Consider the following 22,096-nt stretch of genomic DNA (forward strand, 5'->3'; position numbering starts at 1 on the left):
CGTTACACTAGTTGGACAAAAAAGTACTTTGGTTTCTTCAAAATTACTACACCCCCCCCCCCCCCCAAAAAAAAACAGGAAGCCATGAGAGATTAAGATGCATTCGGTAGACATTCATACGGTTAGAGCAATGAAGAGCCAATCAGGCAGCACTGTTTTGAGATAGTTTTTTTTGCAGCAGATGACCATATGACTGGACAGTACTCTAGGTGTGATAGAACCAAAGCTTGAATTCCCTGATTAAGAGCGCTGGATGTTACATACTCAGAATGTTTTCTTGTTATAGCAATGCCCCTACCTATTTCGATTACAAGGTTATCTATATGTTCACACCAGGATAGAGCTGCGTCCAATGTGACACCAAGCAGTTTGGTCTTATTACCTTGTCCCACAGGCAACCCATCCATCGACAAGTTTAACTGAGGGTCACCAGCAAGCATTTATCTTGGACCAAATACAATACATTTTGTTTGAGGAAATAGTCAACACCAATTTGTTAACGTTAACCCACTCAGACACTGTTCTTAGTTCTTTGTTCAGGACATTTGTTAACTCATTATATGCTGATGCAGCGCCATACATTGTAGAGTCATCAGGATACATAACCACTCTTGCTTTATTCATTACTGAGGGTACAGTAAATCATTAGTAAAGAAGTGGGTCTAGGCAGCTAACTTGAGGAACACCACAGTGTAAATCTTTACTGTTCGAAAAGCTACCATTAAATAATACTTTTTGCCTTCTCCTGGATAGATAGCTTACCATCCAGAATAGAGCAGCATAACATTTGAGTTTACCTAGCAACAGTTCATGATCAATTACATCAAAAGCAGCACTAAAGTCTAGCACTGCACCCACTAACTTCCTGTCATCCATACATTTTAGCCAATCATCTGTCACAGCCCTCCCACTCACTGCAGCGCTAGATAGAACTTTGTAGAATAACACCAATCTACGAAAAATATAACAGCGAAAATACTAGATTCTATGTGATCAATTTGGGTCGCGGGTTCACAATTTGACCTTTTCTGAGATCTCTGCCAAGCAAGGAGCCGACCTAATCCCACATCCCAGTCCCACTTTTACCTTGCAACCCCATTGGACATAATTTCACCTGCCAATCAACATTGTCCATCTTCCCTCTCTGACTGTAGGCTACATCCCTTGTTTCATGTTGCCAGATCATTACGGCAAAATATATCTACTAAAATGAGAGGGAGACTAGTGCGCAACACTACGCAACATAACGTCCACTTCATAGGATGACACATACGGGCTAAAAGGATCCTGTTTATGTACCAAATGTTTCATTAGATTGTAACTGTCACGTGTGCTCCCTCTCCGGCCTCTAGGTCACCAGGCTGCTCGTTATGGCGCACACCTGTTACCATCGTTACGCGCACCTGCGCGTCTTCAGACTCACCTGCCCTATGTATGTCACTCCCTTTGGTTCCTTCCCCAGGTGTCATTGTTTCTGTTTCATGTCTATTCATTGTTCGAGGTTCTTGGTTTGTATTATGTTAATTTTATTAAAAAACTCACTCCCTGAACTTGCTTCCTGACTCTCAGCGCACATCGTTACAGTAACTTTCCTACAGTAGCCAGCTGACAGTGAACATATCCTTGTAAATACATTTCTGCTGCTGATATCATCAGCCTAGGTACTGATGCATGCATCTATCGAAATGGTAACTGTGGTAAATACTTCCCAAAGTTGTGTCAAGTTGGCTGGATGTCCTTTGGGAAGTGGACCATTCTCGATACCGGTCCATCTGGCACCTCCTAAATGTACCATACCCGGTTCAAAGGAACTTAAATATTTTGTCTTGCCCATTCACCCATTCAATACATGTCTCAAGACGACAACAACAAAAAATTATTTAACCTTTCTCATCTCCATCTACATTGAAGTAGATTTAACAAGTGAAATCAATAAAGGATCATAGCTTTCACCTGGATTCACCTGGTCAGTCTGTCATGGAAAGAGCAGGTGTTCTTAATGTTTTGTACACTCAGTGTATAATCCATGTATTGAGATTTTTGCATCCTCAAATGAGTCTCTGATATTGCTAATACATAAATGGTATGACTGCACAATTAATTAATCGTATTCCTTAAACTGCATTTATTCATACTGTATGAGCAATCAACAGAGCTTTCTTTGGTAAATTCTGAGTATTTGATTGTCCGAGCATGAACCAGCAGATAGTCAGTGTGTGTGTGTGGGGGGGGGGGGGGGAGGGGCTGAGATTACTAACCCAAAGGTGTATTTCTGTCACTCCTCATAGGCCCTTGGGAGAAGGGTGAACAATCAGTTTGTCATACTGCAGGTAGGCTATGTCCCCACATTCTCGTGCAGCATTCATAGCTGGCATGAGTTATTCTCTTCTTTGGTGGACTGCCTCAGTGAAATCCTCATCGATGAAGATGTTGGACCCTTTAAGGGTTTTCGCTCTTTCAAGAACCTCAAGCTCGTCCTTGAACCTGAAGAACTTCACTACAATCGTGCTTCATTCTATAGCTAGAGGACTCCTGATATCTCCAGGAGTGATATGTATGTATATTTTTTTCTTTATCCGTTGTGGTCTAGTACTGTCTTTTTGCTAGCTAGGGCCATCTACTGCTGCCTGTCTTCCCATCTACTTGGTGTGTGAACTGCTGACTGATCATAATTTTCAGATAGTTGTTGACACATCAACCAGGCTCAAGGGGCAGGAACTGTGTGACTTTCTTTGGTAATCAGTGGCTGTATAGGTGGGGGACTGGTTTCACTTCTCCTAGGCAATCAGTGTTAGCCCTTCAGTCTCCCGTGGTTTCTCAGTCGCAGCTGTAAGCGGCGGTCGTGTCAGTTTTGTCACAAAACAAAGAGAGTCGCCAAAACAAAGACAGTTCTGCCGAGTCGTTCGAGGAAGGCGCCACACAACTCTCTCACTTGAGTATCTTACGTAGATTTTCTAATGTTGCTCTTTTGTAGCTTTGTCAACTATGTGCGTGTTTTCTATACCTGTTTGCACCTATCTCGGTAGGCTTTACAGACACTCCCCACACCCTGGCTGCAACCCCTCTAATTTAGTGTACCCTGCGTGCACAACCCATATGGAATTCCGGGTCTCTGTTAGCATTTGGAACAGCCAATTTGCAGTCAAGAACGCAAAGTTCATCTCAGCCTATACTTTTCTAGAGGCTGCTCGACCTACTAATCTCACTGCAACCCCTCCCCCCCTCCAGGTCTCTGATCACTACTTAGTTTCCTTTTCTGTCTCCCTTTCCACCAACCCTAACCACTCAGCTCCTACCCAGATGGTCATGTGCCGTCACAATCTTTGCTCTCTCTCTCTCCCACTACTCTCTCCTCTTCTATCCTATCATCGCTCCCTTCTGCTAAATCCTTCTCCCTCTTGTCTCCCGATTCTGCCTCTTCGACCCTACTCTCCTCCCTTCCCGCATCCTATGACTCGCCCTGTCCCCTTTCCGCTCGGCCCTCCCCTCCTACTCCGTGGCTGAGTGACTCCTTGCGAGCTTACAGAACAGGGCTACGGGCAGCTGAGCGAAAATGAAACTTCCGGAGGACCTATCATCCTTTCACTCCCTCCTTTCTACCTTCTCTTATTCTATCTGCTGCTAAAGCCACTTTCTACCACTCTAAATTTCAAAGCTTTGCCTTTAACCCTAGGAAACTCCCCCCCCCTCTCCCTCTGTGGACGACTTTGTCAACCACTTTGACAAAAAGGTTGACGACATCCGGTACTCATTCACTAAGCCTATTGAGTCCACTAGTCTCAAACTACCCCACGTCTTGACCTCTTTCTCCCCTCTCTCTCCAGATGACATCCTGCAACTAGTGAGGTCTGGCCACCCAACCCCATCCCCTCCTCCCTTCTCCAGACCATCTCTGGAGACCTTCTCCCATACCTCCCTTCCCTCATCAAATCATCCCTGACCACCCTCTGCATCCCCTCTGACTTCAAAGTGGCTCGAGTTGCTCCCCTTCTCAAGAAATCAACACTCGACTCATCTGACATCAAACTATAAATCTGTATTATTTTCTTTCCAAAACACTTGAGCGTGCTGTCTCTGATCAACTTTCTCGTTATCTCTCTCAGAATGATCTTCTTGACCCTAACCAGTCAGGCTTCAAGATGGGTCACTCAACCAAGACTGCTCTTCTCTGTGTCATGGAGGCTCTCCGCACGGCTAAAGCTGACTCTCTCCTCTGTTCTCATCCTCCTAGAGCTAACCGCTAGATCTAACAATCAGATCATTTTCTCCACCCTCTCAGTGGGTCAATGCACACTCTTGGATTGCATCCTACCTGGCAGGCCGCTCCGACCAGGTGACGTGAAGAGGATCTGTGTTTGCACCATGTACTCTCACTACTGGTGTCCCCCAGGGCTCGGTTCTAGGCCCTCTCCTCTTCTGTCTATACACCAAGTCACTCGGCTCCATCATATCCTCACATGGTCTCTCCAATCTCTGCTATCACCCCCCCCAGATATCTCAACTTGGATGTCGGCCCACCACCTCAAGCTCAACCTTGACAAGACGGAACTGCTCCTCCTCCTGGTGAAGGCCTGTCCTCTCAAAGACCTCTCCATCAAGGCTGACAACTCCAGTGTCGCCCTCCCAGAGTGCAAAGAACCTTAGCGTGACCCTGGACAACACCCTGTCGTTCTCTACAAACATCAAAGCAGTGACCCGCTCCTGCAGGTTCATGCTCTACAACATCCGTAGAGTACGACCAAACTTCACACAGGAAGCGGAGCAGGTCCTAATCCAGGCACTTGTCCTCTCCCTTCTGGACTTCTGCAACTCGCTGTTGGCTGGGATCCCTGCTTGTGCCATCAAACCCCTGCAACTTATTTTCAACCTTCTCATGTCACCCCGCTCCTCCGCACACTCCACTGGCTTCCAGCCGAAGCTCGCATCCACTACAAGGCCATTTCGCTTACCTACGGAACAGCAAGAGGAAATGCCCATCCCTACCTTCAGGCTATGCTCACACCCTACACCCCAACTCAAGCACTCAGTTCTGCCACCTCCGGTCTCTTGGCCCTCCCAAGCTCTACTGTCCTGGCACCCCAACGGTGGAACCAGCTTCCCCCTGAAGCTAGGACAGCAGAGTCCCTGCCCATCTTCCGAAAACATCTGAAACCCTACCTCCTCAAACAGTATCTTAAATAATCCTCCTCACCTCGCAAGTTATGAACTTTGTCTCTGATTCTGCCCATATTTCACTATGACTTTCCTGGATACCATCTATTACAATATTATTTTGCCTTGATTGACCCGCCAGGTAATCAGCTTTCCCAGATAGGGTTAGGAGGCTCTCATAGATGGTGATGATATCCATCCTTATAGAGGAACCGTCATGATGATTAACATTATATTTGCCCCTACCTTTTTAACACACCTTCTGAAATAAGTATATTTTCTCCTAGACTACATCATCACCATCACCCATTGTCTATGGCCCATGCTGTTGTGGGTGGTTGTTTTCAACTAGGCTAGGTTCTCAGCATTATAGTATGTGTAATGAAAAAGCAGCAGGCTATGCTATGCTCTACAGTGGGAATGGGATGAATGCTACTAGGGTTCTACTATGAAGATGACAAGCCCTCTGCTCTCCATCTCTTTCAGTATCTGTCTCTCTCTCTCGGGCTGTTTGGACAAGTGGCTATGGAAGTGAAGGAACAAGAGAGGCACAGAGCCACTCTGTAAGCACTGCATTTACTGATGGTCTGGGAACCTCCAGTCTCTGCCAAGACTGAGAAGGGAGGGAGGGAAGTGTTAACTCAAAATAACACAACTGGGTTCCAGTTGAACAACATTTTCTTTGGTGTTGCACGGTATACCGACACTTCGGTACTTATTAAATACTAGAACACGAATAACGGTTCGGAACTAGAAGTTTTGTTACTTTCGGTACTTCAGTCAAATCTGTCTCACGTCATAGACTCGATCCATCAATCCGTATGTCTAGTAATTTGTCTGAATCTTAAGGGGGCCGTAGTAAGCTAGCCATGCTTGCACTTGCAGCTGACACAGTGCAAGCCACTTTTGAGAAGCAAGCGAGAGGAGAGAGAATGCAGACAGCATGGCTTCTTCTAAAGAAAATATCATACCTCCATGCCCGCAGCTTGTTGACAAAACTGTCTCCAGAAGTGTGGAACTTCTATGGAAATAACTATGGAAATAATTTGCTTAAAGAGCAGATGAGGGCCAGCTCATCCTCATAACGGTGTTACAAAGCAGTGCAGTGCAAGGGAGGTTTAGTTCCAAAACAATGTATAAAAAGTATTTTATTTTTATTTTTAATACATGACTTTCGCATTGTAACATTCTACTAGCAACTACATTTGAATTATTTGTAAGTGTCAAGGACATATTAATACAAAAATATTTAACACCATACATTTACAAAAATGTCTAAACCTGTTTTCGCTTTGTCATTATGGGGTATTGTGTGTAGATTGAGGGGGAATAAAATATTTAATCAATTTTAGAATAAGATTGTAATGAAACAAAATGTGGAAAAAGTCGAGGTCTAAATACTTTCCAAATGCACTATATATAATAAATGCACTTAGTCCAATTTGTCATACCCCATCAGAACCCCAAAAATATGCTTGTTCTACTCAATTGTTTCTAAACAATGTAATTTTAAACAGATACCGTTTAACCTCTGAATCTGGATAACATTTACATTTTGTATCCATAGCTCATCGATTTTTTTTTTTTTTTTTTAATTTTAATACATATTTTTTGTTGTTGAGTGGTTACATTTCTCCACCTCCAATTCCTCAGCTTTTGAACAAAACAGTCGTCCCATTCTAAATCTTCATCATACTTTCGTAATTTTGTGGGACTTGCGACGTAAAAGTCCCGAGTTTAAATCTTCATCATACCTCTTGACTTTTTATTATTTAGCACGCGACTCTCACACCGTTTAAGCTAGAAATGCGGTTACAACTTTAAGATATGTAGACTAGCCATGACCAGTGTGATTACGTAACGTTTTTTATATCATTTATACATTTTAATTCATACGTCTAAGCCAGGGTAGTTTAGCTATTTGATTTTGAATTGTAAGACCCCTTGAAGTATAAAAATATATATTGTATGGAGAGAAAAAAATTGGCCTTACTGCTATTAGCCCAAACAAACACATTGAATAACAGATTCACTGAGATATAAGAAAGATCAGGAAACACATTTGATGTATTTAACCCTTTTTTTGAACAAATATCTTATTCTGATAAAGTGACAGCTGTTTTGGTAACCACAACATTTTCTGTAACTTTTTATACACAACGGACATTTTCAACACTTCTACCATGTTGTCTAACTTGTTGGAGAGGGTACGACATCTTCATCTCCTTCTCCGCTATTGAAATCTGTTCACGGAACCAAAATATCCGCTACGGACCAAATGAAACAGCCGTTTCAGTAACTGCATTAACACATTTTCCCCCATCTGTTTCCAAACAACTGCCGTTTTTGACCACTCCCCGAACAAGTCAGACAAAAACCAGTGTATAAAATCTTTCTCTGCTTTTCAAAACTGAAAAAATAAATATTAGGAATAGCTTCGACCAATCAATAGATAACGCTGTTTTAGTAAAACACCAACTGATCTCTTTCTAGATGCAGCAAGTCATGTCAGAAGCTAGCAGATTCATTATTTACCAACAACAGCTGCTAATTCCAATAAAACGACATCAGGTTTTGAAGTTCACTTTCCTTGCTTTGTCTAACAACACTATCATGAATCTAGCAAATACGTTTTGTGGGTCAGATTTATGGTCATGACAATTCTTTCAACCGGTTATTGTCATGCAAAAGAAGGGACCGTTAATTAACATAAACACGCACGCATTCGGAACATCTACATTGTAAAAAGTATAATAAATCCATATATTTTAGGCAGGTCTAAAGAAAGATGATATGAAGAAACTGTATTTCAGAAGAACAGTATGCGTTGGCCTACTGTATGTTACCTGTCTATGCGCCATGGCATAAGCTGTAGGCTTGTTCATTTAGCAGACAAGACATGCTTAAGTCCAATGCCATTAATTTACATTACATGATTTTATAGTGAGAAGAATATAATTGAACTTGAAGCTGAATAAAATAGAAAGGATATTTTTTACATTCTGGAGCGAGTGGGCATATGAAGTGGCTGTGTTGAGTGTAAAAGTGATCATTTGAAACAGGTCCTATACGCTAGATTTAGAGTCACTTGGCAACTTTGGTTGCGAATGACACAAACCTTAATGTCTTTTAGAAATCAAAACATATATGGGCTGCATGATGCGACCATAGGCTATTGATGATTTGAGAAAGTCGCAAAAAGTTGTGCGCTCTGTTCCTTGCCTCAGGTTGCACACGCTGTTCTCTCATCAAGTGATCATATTTTCCCCATCAGACTTCTGTTTCGATTTAGAATGGCCCATTATCAAATGGGCAGAGGGAAAAAGCCTTGTCATCCTTGTGCACTCGAATAGCGACTGGAGGCCTCTTTTCAATCATGCGGGTAGGCTACTCTGGTTATTTCACTCCATGCATCAACCACTGTTTGAGGAGCATACAGCCTCTCGCTGCGTAACAAATGACGTTCGTTACGCCCAAACTCTGTATGCCATGGGCTCTCCAACCCTTTTCCTGCAGCTACCCAGTCCTTAATTTGGGAAACCAAGTGAAATCTGTTAGGATTTTTTTTTAAATGTATTTTTTAATTTGAACCTTTATCTATCTAGGCAAGTCAATTAAGAAAAAAATATTTATAATGACTGCCTACCGCGGCCAAACCCGGACGACGCTGGGCCAATTGTGCGCAGCCCTATGGGACTCCCAATCATGGCCGGATGTGATGCAGCTTGGATCAACATCCAAGTAAAGATGTTTTCACAACAAAACATATTTAATTTAACTGTTGACAGCCCCACCACTGTGCGCTCAGGAAAGGAATGGAGGAAAGAGAGGAGATGGAAACGTTGGTGAGATATTCTGTAGCTAAAGGTAATGTGTCAAATAAACATGTAGGCTAGCACTGTAAACTGCCCTGCACACACTCAATGAACCAACAGCATCACCTAGGCCTACATGTTCTCTCCCAGACTCATGGATATTAAGTTTGGAGCATAGCATAAGGTAACCAGTCCATCCAGTATGCATAATAATACAGTTCACACTCAAATCTGATTACTAGAATTAATAAAACCAATTATGAACAAAAGACTCCTTAAATCAGTTTTTTTTCTGCTGTGTGTAACATGCGGTAGGTTATGTATTGTATAACAGCAGAATCATTTTAATTCAGGGTATTTTTGGGGCTTGGGCTATAATATGTGTATAGGTGTTGAATGAATCACCTTAGAAAGCGCTGTCCATTTCGATGTTAAGCTTTGAAACAACATCCACAAAGACCATGTTATCCACTCAGTTTCGACCTGTTGTTGAACTTCTTTCTTTAAATTGATAAATCACCGTGAGGCGAGTCAAAAAAAAAAACGCAAGATCGCTGCAAATCCCCAACGGGCTCGGGAGGCGAAGGTCGAGTCATGCGTCCTCCAAAACACGAACCACCAAATCGTGCTTCTTAACTTCTTGAGGGCAGGAGGCAGCATTTTCACTTTCGGAAAAATAGCATGCCAAAATTCAACTGCTTGCTACTCATCCCCAGAATATAGGATATGCTTATTATTAGTAGATTTGGATAGAAAACACTCGGAAGTTTCTAAAACTGTTTGAATCATGTCTGTGAGAATAACAGAACTTATGTAGCAGGCAAAACCCTGAGGACAAACCATTCAGAATTTGTATTTTTTTGATGTCACTGTCTTTTCAATGAGTTTTCTTAGAGACATCAGATTTCTAATGGACTTGCTTGCAGTTCCTACCGCTTCCACTGGATGTCACCAGTCCTTGGAAATCGGTTGAGGTTATTCCTTTGTGTAGTGAAGAAGTAGGGATATCGTAAATGAGGGTCACATGAAGTAAATTTTTTGAGAGAGTCACGTTACGAAAAAAGTTGCGTCAGTTTGTTTTCTTTTTGTATTGAACACAGATCATCCCGTCTTCAAATTGATCGATTATTAACGTTTAAAAATACCTAACGTTGTATTACAAAAGTAGTTTGAAATGTTTTGGTAAAGTTTACATGTAACTTTTGATATATTTTGTAGTGACTTGGCGAAAGTTGGAAGCTGTGTTTTTCTGGATGAAACGGTCCAAATAAATTGACATTTTGGATATATATCGACGGAATTAATCGAACAAAAGGACCATTTGTGATGTTTATGGGACATATTGGAGTGCCAACAAAAGAATTTCGTCAAAGGTAAGGCATGATTTATATTTTATTTCTGCGTTGTGTCGTGCTTGCAGTGTTGAATTATGCTACTCTCTTTGTTTACTGTTGTGCTATCATCAGATAATAGCATCTTATGCTTTCGCCGAAAAGCCTTTTTGAAATCTGACATGTTGGCTGGATTCACAACGAGTGTAGCTTTAATTTGGTATCTTACATGTGTGATTTAATGAAAGTTAGATTTTTATATCATGTTGTTTGAATATGGCGCGCTGTATTTTCCCTGGGACGTTTGCGTCCCACCTGCCCCAGAGAAGTTAACACCCGCCTGCTTAACCCGGAAGCCAGCCACACCAATGTGTCGGAGTAAACACCGTTCACCTGACAATCGAGGTCAGCCTGCAGGCGCCCGGCCCGCCACAAGGAGTCGCTAGAGCGCGATGAGCCAAGTAAAGCCCTTCCGGCCAAACCCTCCCCAAACTCGGACGATGCTGGGCCAATTGTGTGCCGACCTATAGAACTCCCGATCATGGCCGGTTTTGATACAGCGCTTTAAACCGCTGCGCCACTCGGGAGGCACGATAAGTATTTTGTGATTTCCGATTGCATTGAAGTCAGAGTGGTTAGAGAGACAAGAGCCCTGTGTGACCTGATGGTCGTTAGCCATGTCCAGAGTGCGGTCACGTGGAATTTGACTGCGGTCATGACTCATGACTGCCGGTGTGGCGGTAATAAGGTCACCGCAACAGCACTAGTTAAAGTGCAGTATTTATTTAGTTTAAAAGCACAAATGTACTGTATTTGTTAGCATGTTTTTTACACTGGCTTTAGCCATAGAGGGAGCAGGCCAGCCAAGGCAACTGTTGCGTAGCAACAACTACTGACCACAAACCCACAACTACTGATCACAACCACACAATTACTTACTACAACTACTGGCCACAACTACTGGTCACAACCACACAACTACTGACCACAACACAACTCCTGACCACAATCACACGACTACTGACCACAACTACAGAACCACACAACTACTGACCACAATCAGGTGCGGCAGGTAGCCTAGTGGTTAAAGCGTTGGGCCAGTAACTGAAAGGCTGCTGGATCTAATCCCTGAGCTTACAAGGTAAACATCTGTCGTTTTGCCCCTGAACAAGGCAGTTAACCCACTGTTCCCTGGTAGGCCGTCATTGTAAATAAGAATTTGTTCTTAACTGACTTGCCTAGTTAAATAAATAATAAAACAGACAACTACTGAACAACACAACCAATGACCAACCACACAAATACTGACCAGTTTAAGAAGACTTGGGCTGTCCCGACAAAAAAAAATCTTGGTCGACCTAAACTCGTTTGTTCTTTAGACCAATCAATTGGTTATTTAAAAGTGTATTTTATTAATATATAGACACACCCTAAGTGCATTGTGCCGTCATTGTAAATAAGAATGTGTCCTTAATTGACTTGCTAAGTTAAATAAAGGTTAAATAAAACATTAGCATAACATCACCAAAGCCACTTTCTCATGTTCAGGCTATCCTAAAAAAAATGTTTTTTTAACATTTTAGGAGCTGTACTAATACACATTTGCATTGAATAACTCCCCAACATGAACTATTGAACCGTTCAAGCTAGAGGCACCAAACCAACTCTCACATGTTCAAGCTATCCTCACTTTTATGAACTATAATTATATACATTTCCATAAAAAAATACAATTAAAACAATTTTAATCCTACTTTACAACACAACAAAATGTGGAAAAAGTCAAGGGGTGTGAATATTTCCTGAAGGCACTTTAGCAAAATAAATGAGATAGATTTTGTTTGTGTACTGCCATATGTTAATAACATAGCTATGTTTGTCACTGGCATGGGCTAGTAAATATCCTAAACCGAGCTAAAACCGGGGAGAGGGAAGAGAGAATTCCATTTCTGTTTCATCTGCTGCTTGCTTGCTAATGTTCACCCATAAGTATTTCCACACGTAACTAGATTTTTATTTTCTAAAGATTGTTGTGACTATTGTAGAAAAATCCTCACAGTTGTTGTTTATAGTGTGAAGTGCCATTTACAGCTTACTGTGTACAGTAGGCTACAGGCAACACATGTATGTTCCTCCACCGTGTGAGTCATAGAAATTACAATCTTGTGTTCGGGGCTTTCCGGCAGTCTTCGTGGATTTTATATGCAGGGAGCATACATTGTACAATTGTAAACTAACAAATAATTTTGAACATTAGAACCCATGTACAGTATATTAGTTCATATACAGCACCAACTACATACATATCTGTTACGGTCCATTATCGACTACCTGGACTTTTAACTGAATGTAAATGGAATTGACCCCAAACTCTGTCACATACACCCCCTCACAACACCACAGAACACTAACTTACACACAGCATAGCATGTGCCCCCCCCAAATACTCACGTTAGTTGTCTTTTTATAGTAATCAATGTTGTGGACATCCCTGGCCAGGCCAAAGTCTGCAATCTTCATAAAGTTGCTCTCTGTGACCAGGACGTTCCTCGCTGCTAGATCTCTATGTATACACTAGATGGAGAGAAGGAGATAAAATAGGAGTAGGGGAGAAAAGATAACAGTGGCAATTGTGAAAGGGCAGGGGTGGATGGAGAGAAGGAGAAAAAAGCAGAAGAGGGGGAAGAAGAGAGGAAAACCAGTGGAAAGATTGGGAAAAGGAGAAAAGAACATGATACCGTTACTTCATTGTGCAAATAAATACATATACAAATACTAAAATACAAACACGCTATGCTAATAAATGCTTTTATACGTGTAATAACCCAAAAACACACATTCAACTAAACACATGCTACCTAATATACCATGACGACATTGCACATGCATGAGAAACAAGGCTGAATCTGAAAACTATTTCTGACATACTTTGTCATACATGGTAGAAGTTGTTGTGTGCCTAGGTGTGCATGTGTGTCTCTGTGCATGACTGCGTGCCAGAGTGTGTGTGTGTGTCTTAACATACTGTGTGATTGTATGCTCTAGCCTCTGACAGATTCCTCTTGTGAGAGGGAGCGTGATGGAGTGTGCGGCTAATGTGCCCATTCCCCGTTGTGAAAAATATGTTCTTCAGTTGTCTGCACAGAAAGGCTTTGTGTGATAGCGAGAGACAATGCTGGGATTTGGACAGTGGGCTAGAGACGTGTTTAAAGGAGACAATATTCCCACAATGATAAACACACACTTTTTACACAACCACCCTGGCTAAAGCCCTATCACAAAGGCCCAGTGCAATGTCATGGAAGTTTGTCTACCAAGCAGAATGGTGAGAATGAACATGGTGTGTTTGTGTGTGGTGTGTGCACCTTCTGCGAGGCCAGATATTCCATGCCCCGTGCCACCTGGTAGGTACAGGAGACCAGGTCCTTGAAGGCGAGCTGTTCATCTGAGCAGCGGTTAATATCGTAGGAGTACTCCATGCCAGGGGGCCTGCGGGCGCGTAGGTTCTCCCTCAGGTTCCCTTTCGAGGCATACTCCACTATCACATACAGAGGGCCTGACACACACACACACACACACACACACACACACACACACACACACACACACACACACACACACACACACACACACACACACACACACACACACACACACACACACACACACACACACACACACACACACACATTTAGGACTCAACCACACTGACTGACCACTGCTTTCCAAAGTGGGGCATAGAGAAGTAACCGAGTCAAGCAGGGATTTTGGGCATCAGGATTTAAATGTTGACTGAAACAATGTGGGGGACAGTGGCAAACATGGACTAATGACAAATATATGGGAGGGTAGAGTTATTTGATAAAATACTCCTTTAAATTCAGTTCTGTTCAACACTATATTCGTAGTAGATGTGTGGGAGAGAACTTGGCAACTCTACTGGAGCAATACATTTCGGTGTGCGAGCATGCGCGTGCTTTCTTGTTTCTCATTTCACCACAATGGAACCAAAGGACGTATTTAGGTGTTTTGGGAGCATTGTTCATGTTTATTAATGGCCACCAAATGATTTGATATTGAGATAAAAACGGCTGCATTGGACCATTAAAGGAGTAGTTCACTTCCTTATTGTAGGTGATGCAGGTCTTAAGATGTCGTACACATGAAACTGTGTAATATCCAAACTTTATCCACAGCGTTATATTCAATTTTGTTGGACTCAAGCGATACATTTTCTTGTGAGAGCATGTACGTGCTTTCTCGTTCCAATTGTGGTGATATGAGAAACCGCAGAACGAGGAATGTGGAAGTCTATTGCGGGTGGGGTAAGTTTTTCAAAACCAACTGAAATCGTCCCCCAAAAAGTCTGGAACCTTCTATAACATGCCATTTACATCAAAAAAGTGAACCAGTCCTTTAAAGGGATAATCCACCTCAGAAATAAAATCATGAAACTTATGATTTGGTGAAAGCCTACGTTCTATCAGTGGGTAAAATAACAATTTCCCCCATGATTTAACTTCACTAGGGTAGGGGGCAAACATCGTTTGACATGTTTCTACAAACTTGTATTGTACTTTTTAGATTTTTCGTCTGTCTGTTGTGACCGCGCTTTGTTCCAATGGACTGCTGAACAAAACGCACCAACAAAATGGAGGTTTTTGGACATAAAGAGGGACATTATCGAACAAAACGAACATTTATTGAATAACATGGGGTCTTCGGAGTGCAACCATATGAAGATCATCAAAGGTAAGTGTTATATTGTATCGCTATTTCTGACTTTTGTTACTCCTCTTCTTGGTTGCTAACTGTTTGTAATGATTTGTCTGCTGGGCGCTGTTCTCAGATAATCGCATGGTTTGCTTTCGCCGTAAAGCCTTTTTGAAATCTGACACAGCGTTCGGATTAACAAGAAGTGTATCTTTAAGCTGGTGTATAACATTTGTATCTTTTATGTATGTTTATTATGAGAATTTCTGTTTTGTTGAGTTTCACTCTCTGCAATTTCACCGGCTGTTGTTTGAGACAGTGTTTTACTGAACAAAACGCGCTAACAAAACGGAGGTTTTTTGATATAAAGAGGGACTTGATCGAACAAAACAAACATTTATTGAGTAAATGGGAGTCTTGTGAGTGCAAACATATGAAGATCATCAAAGGTAAGTGATTAATTGTATCACTATTTCTGACATGTGTAACTCCTCTACTTGGCTTGTTACTGTTTGTAATGATTTGTCTGCTGGGCGCTGTTCTCAGATAATCGCATGGTATGCTTTCACCGTAAAGGATTAATAATTAGTTTATCTTTAAACCCATGTATAACACTTGTATGTTTCATGAGTTTCTATAATGAGTATTTCTGTTTTTGAATTTGGCGCTCTGCAATTTCACTGGATCTTGTGCGGTTAACTTCTAAGTGGTCTGTCTGTGAAATCAGGAAATCGTGTAGGAACGCGTCATAGCTACATGGTTCTTGTCAGTGGAGATAGGGATAACACACTATCACATTTCATAATACTTTTTAAAACATTATCTGCAGTCCAGATTGCCAAATCAGCCAATAGACGGTAAGGGCATACCTGTCTAGAACACATCCATCTGCTTATCATCATAACAAAGTATATATTTCACTTATATGTGCTCAATCTAAACAGTGTACCTAATTATTCAACTCAGTTTCTCCTTAAAGTTCCATCTTGCAATGTGCGTTTGTGGGAAATGCGGGAAGGGGCCATTGTTGACATAGCAACGTACTCTGATCTCCCTCTGGCGCAGAGACAGACTGAAAGTTGAACTCGGTGAGAGACTCCTACCCTTACAAAAATGTACCATGGTAGTACAATGGGAAAAATAGAAATAGCATGGTACTATAATGTTTTTTTGGTCACTACCATGGCAGGAAAATACCATGGTACTGTTGCAATACAATGGTATTTTGCTGCAATGGTAGTGAACCAAAAAACATTATAGTATCATGCTATTTTATTCATTGTAACATCATGGCAGGAAAATATCATGGTATTTTCACCAATACCATTGTATTTTCCTGCCATGGTAGTGACCACAAAAACATTTTATATTTTTCATTTCATTTTTTTCATGAAATAAAATACCAATGTTTTGCAGCATGTAGTGAAACATGAAAGCATGGTAGTTGTTTACAATGTATTATGATGGTCTGTGTCCCAACGTTTTTCAGGTAAAGCGACCAAAAACATAGTAATTTATGGTACTCACAAAATGCAACATTGACTACTCACTCTGCAATGGCAACGCGTAGGCCTAGTACCCTCTTAAACCTCTTTAGCTCATAGTGAAAAACCACAACACATATGGTCTGGTAGTGTAGTGTACCCTCTTAAACCTTGGGACCTGAATAAGGTATGGTGAGAAGAGTCTGAAACCTTACATTTTTCAAGTTTATCTGGTGCTTTTCTCTTCAGTTTTCAGTTGGCCCTCCATCATTCAACTGACTTGACTACTCTTATACAGTTCTAGATAGCCAATATACTAAAAAAATATTTGTAAAAAGGTATTATCATCTTATCGCATAGATACATGTTCAATATGTAAATCTCAACACATCCCTAAAAACAGTAAGTTACCATGTTTCCCTTTGATTACACGTTCGTTGGGCCTGTCGACATGACTACGACAGGCTAGCTTGACTGGAGCTAACTTTACCATCTATGCTAATGGTATTTATAAATTAATTAAACCATGAAAACATCATCCAAAAATAACTATTATCATTACACTCGCTTAATTACACATGATTAACTTGTTGTTTCATATCCTATGCTTTATAACTCGCTAACCATAATGATAACGTTTAAAATGTTTAGTTTATATGGTGCCTCTCTCTTCAGTTGGCTCTCTCGTTCAACTGACCTACTAACTAGGAATATACAGAAAGTACTACCCCTTTATCACACTAACTATTTCCCTTTTTCTTTTGATGTTACAGACAAACTAGGACCAACAATAGTAGTCTGCCTCTGACTTTATCAGAAACCTGCCCACACTGGTATATAAATTAATCAATATAATACCAAACAACCTCTTGACCTTGGGATGTTTATTTATTTAATGCATTATACTGCCACAATTAATAAAGATGGTACCATATGATAATTATTGGTACCATTTAACATAATTGTGCATTACCATGGTATAATGCAGGTTAAAACCATGGTATTTCAATGATCCACAGCTACCATGGTATAAATGACGCAATACCATGGTATTATTATTTAGGTGCATGGCAGTACCATTATACTTCAAATCTAAAACCGTGGTACATTTCCATGAATCAGATTTATACCATGGTAATATTTAGGTACAATGGCAATACCATAGTAGTACCATCATACTTCGAAGCTAAACCATGGTATATTTCATTAAAGTGACCAATGGCTATGGCATGGTATAAGTGAAAGTACCATACTAGTACCAGGGTATGAATGAAAGTATCCATAGTAGTATCATAGAAAAATATACCACGGGTAAATTGATCGTGCCGTTTGTTAATGCCATTTTACAGCTAGCTAGCTCCTTCACATGCTGATATTGACTTTGGTATTATTGTGTGTAGCTATGTTTGCTAGCTAGCTAGCTAGCTAGCTAGCTAGCAAGGCCAGCCGGCCCAGAGAGAGCATTGCGAGTTTTGTAGTTGACTTGAGCTGGAACAGATTTACACAATGATTTTCACATTTTTGCTAACAACGTTGTTATAACGACAAAAGGAAAGATTAGTTCTCTTAAAATATTGTTTTCGCACTGTTAATCATAGGAATTTGTGGTTTGGGGTGGATTGTCCCTTTAAGGCAAAGCCCCTCATACTCACCGTCTTGTGTACAGGCCCCTAGTAGGTTGATGATGTTCTTGTGTTTCCCAATCATCTTCATCATCTCCATCTCTGACACAAGGTCAGACAGGTCTTTCTCTGTAGCATCGTCTGGAGGGGGAAACAAGGCATCACACACTACCCGCATCTCTTTCCCCATAACCCAGGACGCCCCAGCCCCTGTCTGTCCTACAGTCCAAGCAGACAAGCTTAATCTGTGCCGTTATTAAGCATGCTTCACTGACAGAGGTGGTCTAGATTACATTATAGCAGTGTGACCACTAAACACAGGCCTCTATTCTTTCAGCAGCCAGGGAATTAAAAGACATTCAGTCAATCTGAAGTTACTATCTCCAGCAGCACATGAGTCTCTGTTTTCATGGGTCCGCTCGAGGCGACCGGTCAGTCAGACACAATGGCATCGGATTTATTCCGCTGTCAGCATCATTACCTGGGCCCCCAAGCCCCACCTCGACAACCCCTACATACAGGTACACACACACGTATGCACATATAGCCACAACATACACCCCAACCCAGAGCTGGTGGTGGTGGCCCATATTTAAAATGGGTCAGAGGCTCAGCCCAGGGCTTACAGCTAGCAGGGCAGTATGTCACAGGGCTAGGGTTACACTGTGGAAATACTGAGATCCCGCAGGCTACTGTGGGAGGGACAATCACGCACACACATGCACACATACACGTAAAAACTGAGGGACACACTCACACGTACCTTTCAGCATCTTCACGGCGACTGTGATGGCCTCCTTCGGCTTGTCCTTATCGATGCCTAACGCTTCAGCCATCACCACCTGGCCAAAGCAGCCCTCGCCCAGCGGCTTGCCCAGAGTCAACCTGTAGAGGAGAAAAAGGGAAACGTTAGAGAAACAGTTCATATTCAAACACCTGAGTCCTATTCATTAGGGCACACTCGCTGTTTAAGTCTGATATCTTCTGTTTGGTGCCTACTAAATACATCCATAGCCAAATCAAAATAGATGCACAGACTAAAACAGTTTAGTGCCTTTATGCGCAACAGTTAGCAACCGGAACACAAACACCTATTGAAAACCCACTTAACTCTCTTATCTCTCTCTGTAGGACACATACTTAAACAGATTTGTAAAGGAGCGAAAAAAAGAGAGCGACAGAGAGAGAACAAGAGAGCGAGATTGAGAAAGCAATTGCAAGGGAGAGATAAAGAGAATGAGGAAGAGAGGTAAACAGAGCAAACAGGCACTAGGCCAGTGTTTTCCACGCTCCTCTCTCTCTCTCTGCCACTTCCTCTCCATTTCAATCAGATTGTGTGAGTGCTTAATTGGCTCGATGTGGTGGCAGAGGACTGTGCCAGGGCGGTAGGGACATAATGCCCTGATACAGGTTTGATCCGATAACATTGAGGAGTTTACCACATCAGTCACCGGCTTCATTAATAAGTGCATCGATGACCTCATCTCCATAGTGACCGTACGTATCCCAACCAGAAGCCATGGATTACTCGCAACATCTGTACTGAGCTAAAGGCTAGAGCTGCCGCTTTCAAGGCGGAACATTACTCCGGACGTCTATGTGAAATCCCACTACGACCTCTGACGAAACATCAAACAGGCAAAGCATCAATACTAGACTAAGAACGAATCCTACTACGCCGGTTCTGACACTCGACGGATGTGGTACGGCTTGCAAACTATCACGGATCACAAAGGGAAACCCAGCGGCGAGCTGCCCAGCGACGCGAGCCTACCAGACTAGCTAAATGGCTTCTATTGAGTTTATTTACATTTTTTACAGGGACAGTGCATATTTATCAATGTTTCAGTAAAAGTGCTGGTTTTAGCCAGTCAGCTAATTTTCAACCCCAGTCCCTGGGCAGGTTATTAAAAACAATTACAATAACAATCCAGACAATCAGCGGTTAGCACATGCAAAGCAACATAGGACAAGCGACATGTAGCATGCAGAAAGAGCAATAGCACAAAAAGCAACAAAACAAAATACATAAAAGCAACAAAGTGTTTCCACACCTCACAAGCTATACTCGCTTCGAGGTAAGCAATACTGAACCATGCATGAGAGCACCAGCTGCTCCGGATGACAATGTGATCTCGCTTTCCGATGTAAGACCTTTAAAAGGGTTAACAATCACAAGGCCGCGGAACCAGACATAATACCAGGATGGGTACTCAGAGCATGCGCTGGTGTCTTCACTGACATTTTCAATCTCTCTGAACCAGTTGGCAATACCAACTTGTTTCATGCATACCACCATAGTCCATGTGCCCAAGAATGCAAAGGTAACCTGCATAAATGACTATCGCCACGTAGCACTCACATCTATAGCCAAGAAATTCTTTGAAAGACTGCTCAACACCATCCTCCCAGACACCCACTCCAATTCGCATACCGCCCCAACAGATCCACAGATGACACAATCTCTATTTCACTCCACACTGTCCTCTCCCACCTGGACAAAAGGAACACCTATGTGAGAATGCTGTTAATTGACTAGAGCAAATTCAACACCATAGTCCCCTCCAAACTCATCACCAAGCTCAGGTTCCTGGGACCGAACACCTCCCTCTGCAACTGAATCCTGGACTTCCTGACAGGCCTCCCCAGGTGGTGAGGGTAGGCAACAACCTATCCGACATGCTCACCATCAACACGGGGGCCCCTCAGGGGTGGGTGCTTAGCCCCTTCCTCTACTCCCTGTTCACCCATGACTGCGTTGCCACGCATGACTCCAACACCATCAAGTTTTCTGACGATTTTACGGTGGTAGGACTGATCACCGACGACAATGAGGCAGCCTATAGGTAGGAGGTCAGAGACCTGACAGTGTGCCAGGACAACAATCTCTCCCTCAATGTCAGCAAGACAAAGGAGCTAATCGTGGACTACAGGAAAAGAGGTGGAACCACGCCCCCATCCACATCGATGGGGCTGTAGTGGAGCGGATCGAGAGCTTCAAGTTCCTCGGTGTCCACATCAATAAGGAATGAACATGTTTCACACTAGGGCTGTGACAATCATGGAATTACAGGTGTCGGTGACTGGCGTGGCATATGTACACAGTCGTTGACATAACTGACAGCCAACAGGGGGCACACAACATTAGTGCATATAGACAATGGAAAAACATTAGCGAATATAGGCCTAACTGTCTTGCTCATAGACTCAAGTTTGGGGAAGAAGATTTTCACCATAAAAAATATAAAGCATTCCATGCATCATCACATTTGCAGGCTTATGTAAGATATCACATTAGAAATAGTCGGCTGAGTAAATTGGATAGTCATAATTTAGGCTAATAACTCAATCACGAAAAATTCAATCAACAATCAATACTGTTCGCTCAATTAAGTTGAGAATTTTGATAACTAAAAAACTAGTCTTTTCATTGTCTTCTCCTTACATCAATAGCCAATTGCTATGTTTTCCCGCGATTGTATTTTGAAATATTGCGATATGCCTGGCTGTGATACACTGACATTCGCAACTTAACAATCATATATTTGGTAGCCTATTTGATTTAATACAATCCACAGCTTTTTAAGAAGCTAAGGATCCTCTGATCCTCCAAATAATGGTTTCTTGTGTAGTACCTATTTTAAATGATTTTATATACAGTTGAAGTCGGAAGTTTACATACACTTAGGTTGGAGTCATTAAAACTCGTTTTTCAACCACTCCACAAATTTCTTGTTAACGGACTACAGTTTTGGCAAGTCGGTTAGGACATCTACTTTGTGCATGACACAAGTAGATTACCGAACAATTTTTTACAGACAGATTATTTTACTTATAATTCACTGTATCACAATACCAGGTGGTCAGAAGTTTACATACACTAAGTTGACTGTGCCTTTAAACAGCTTGGAAAATTCCAGAAAATTATGTCATGGATTTAGAAGCTTCTGATAGGCTAATTGACATCATTTGAGTCAATT

General features: G+C 41.9%; 1 protein-coding gene across 9 annotated transcripts in view; it reads right to left on the reverse strand.

Annotated features, from left to right (window-relative positions):
• Positions 1 to 22,096, reverse strand: part of LOC139562235 (fibroblast growth factor receptor 2-like) — a 107,034-nt gene that overhangs the window by 21,895 nt on the left and 63,043 nt on the right. For 6 of the 9 annotated variants that reach the window (XM_071379732.1, XM_071379728.1, XM_071379730.1 and 3 more), the window contains 4 exons: positions 18,874 to 19,001; positions 18,147 to 18,257; positions 13,663 to 13,853; positions 12,749 to 12,871 (listed from right to left, as the gene is read on the reverse strand). In XM_071379732.1, the coding sequence (XP_071235833.1) occupies positions 12,749 to 12,871; positions 13,663 to 13,853; positions 18,147 to 18,257; positions 18,874 to 19,001 (553 nt within the window). The remainder of the gene's footprint in view (positions 1 to 12,748; positions 12,872 to 13,662; positions 13,854 to 18,146; positions 18,258 to 18,873; positions 19,002 to 22,096) is intronic. The other 3 variants (XM_071379734.1, XM_071379733.1, XM_071379729.1) reach the window with 1 other exon arrangement.

The sequence above is a fragment of the Salvelinus alpinus genome, chromosome 32 (assembly GCF_045679555.1).
Source record: "Salvelinus alpinus chromosome 32, SLU_Salpinus.1, whole genome shotgun sequence".
NCBI lineage: Eukaryota > Metazoa > Chordata > Actinopteri > Salmoniformes > Salmonidae > Salvelinus > Salvelinus alpinus.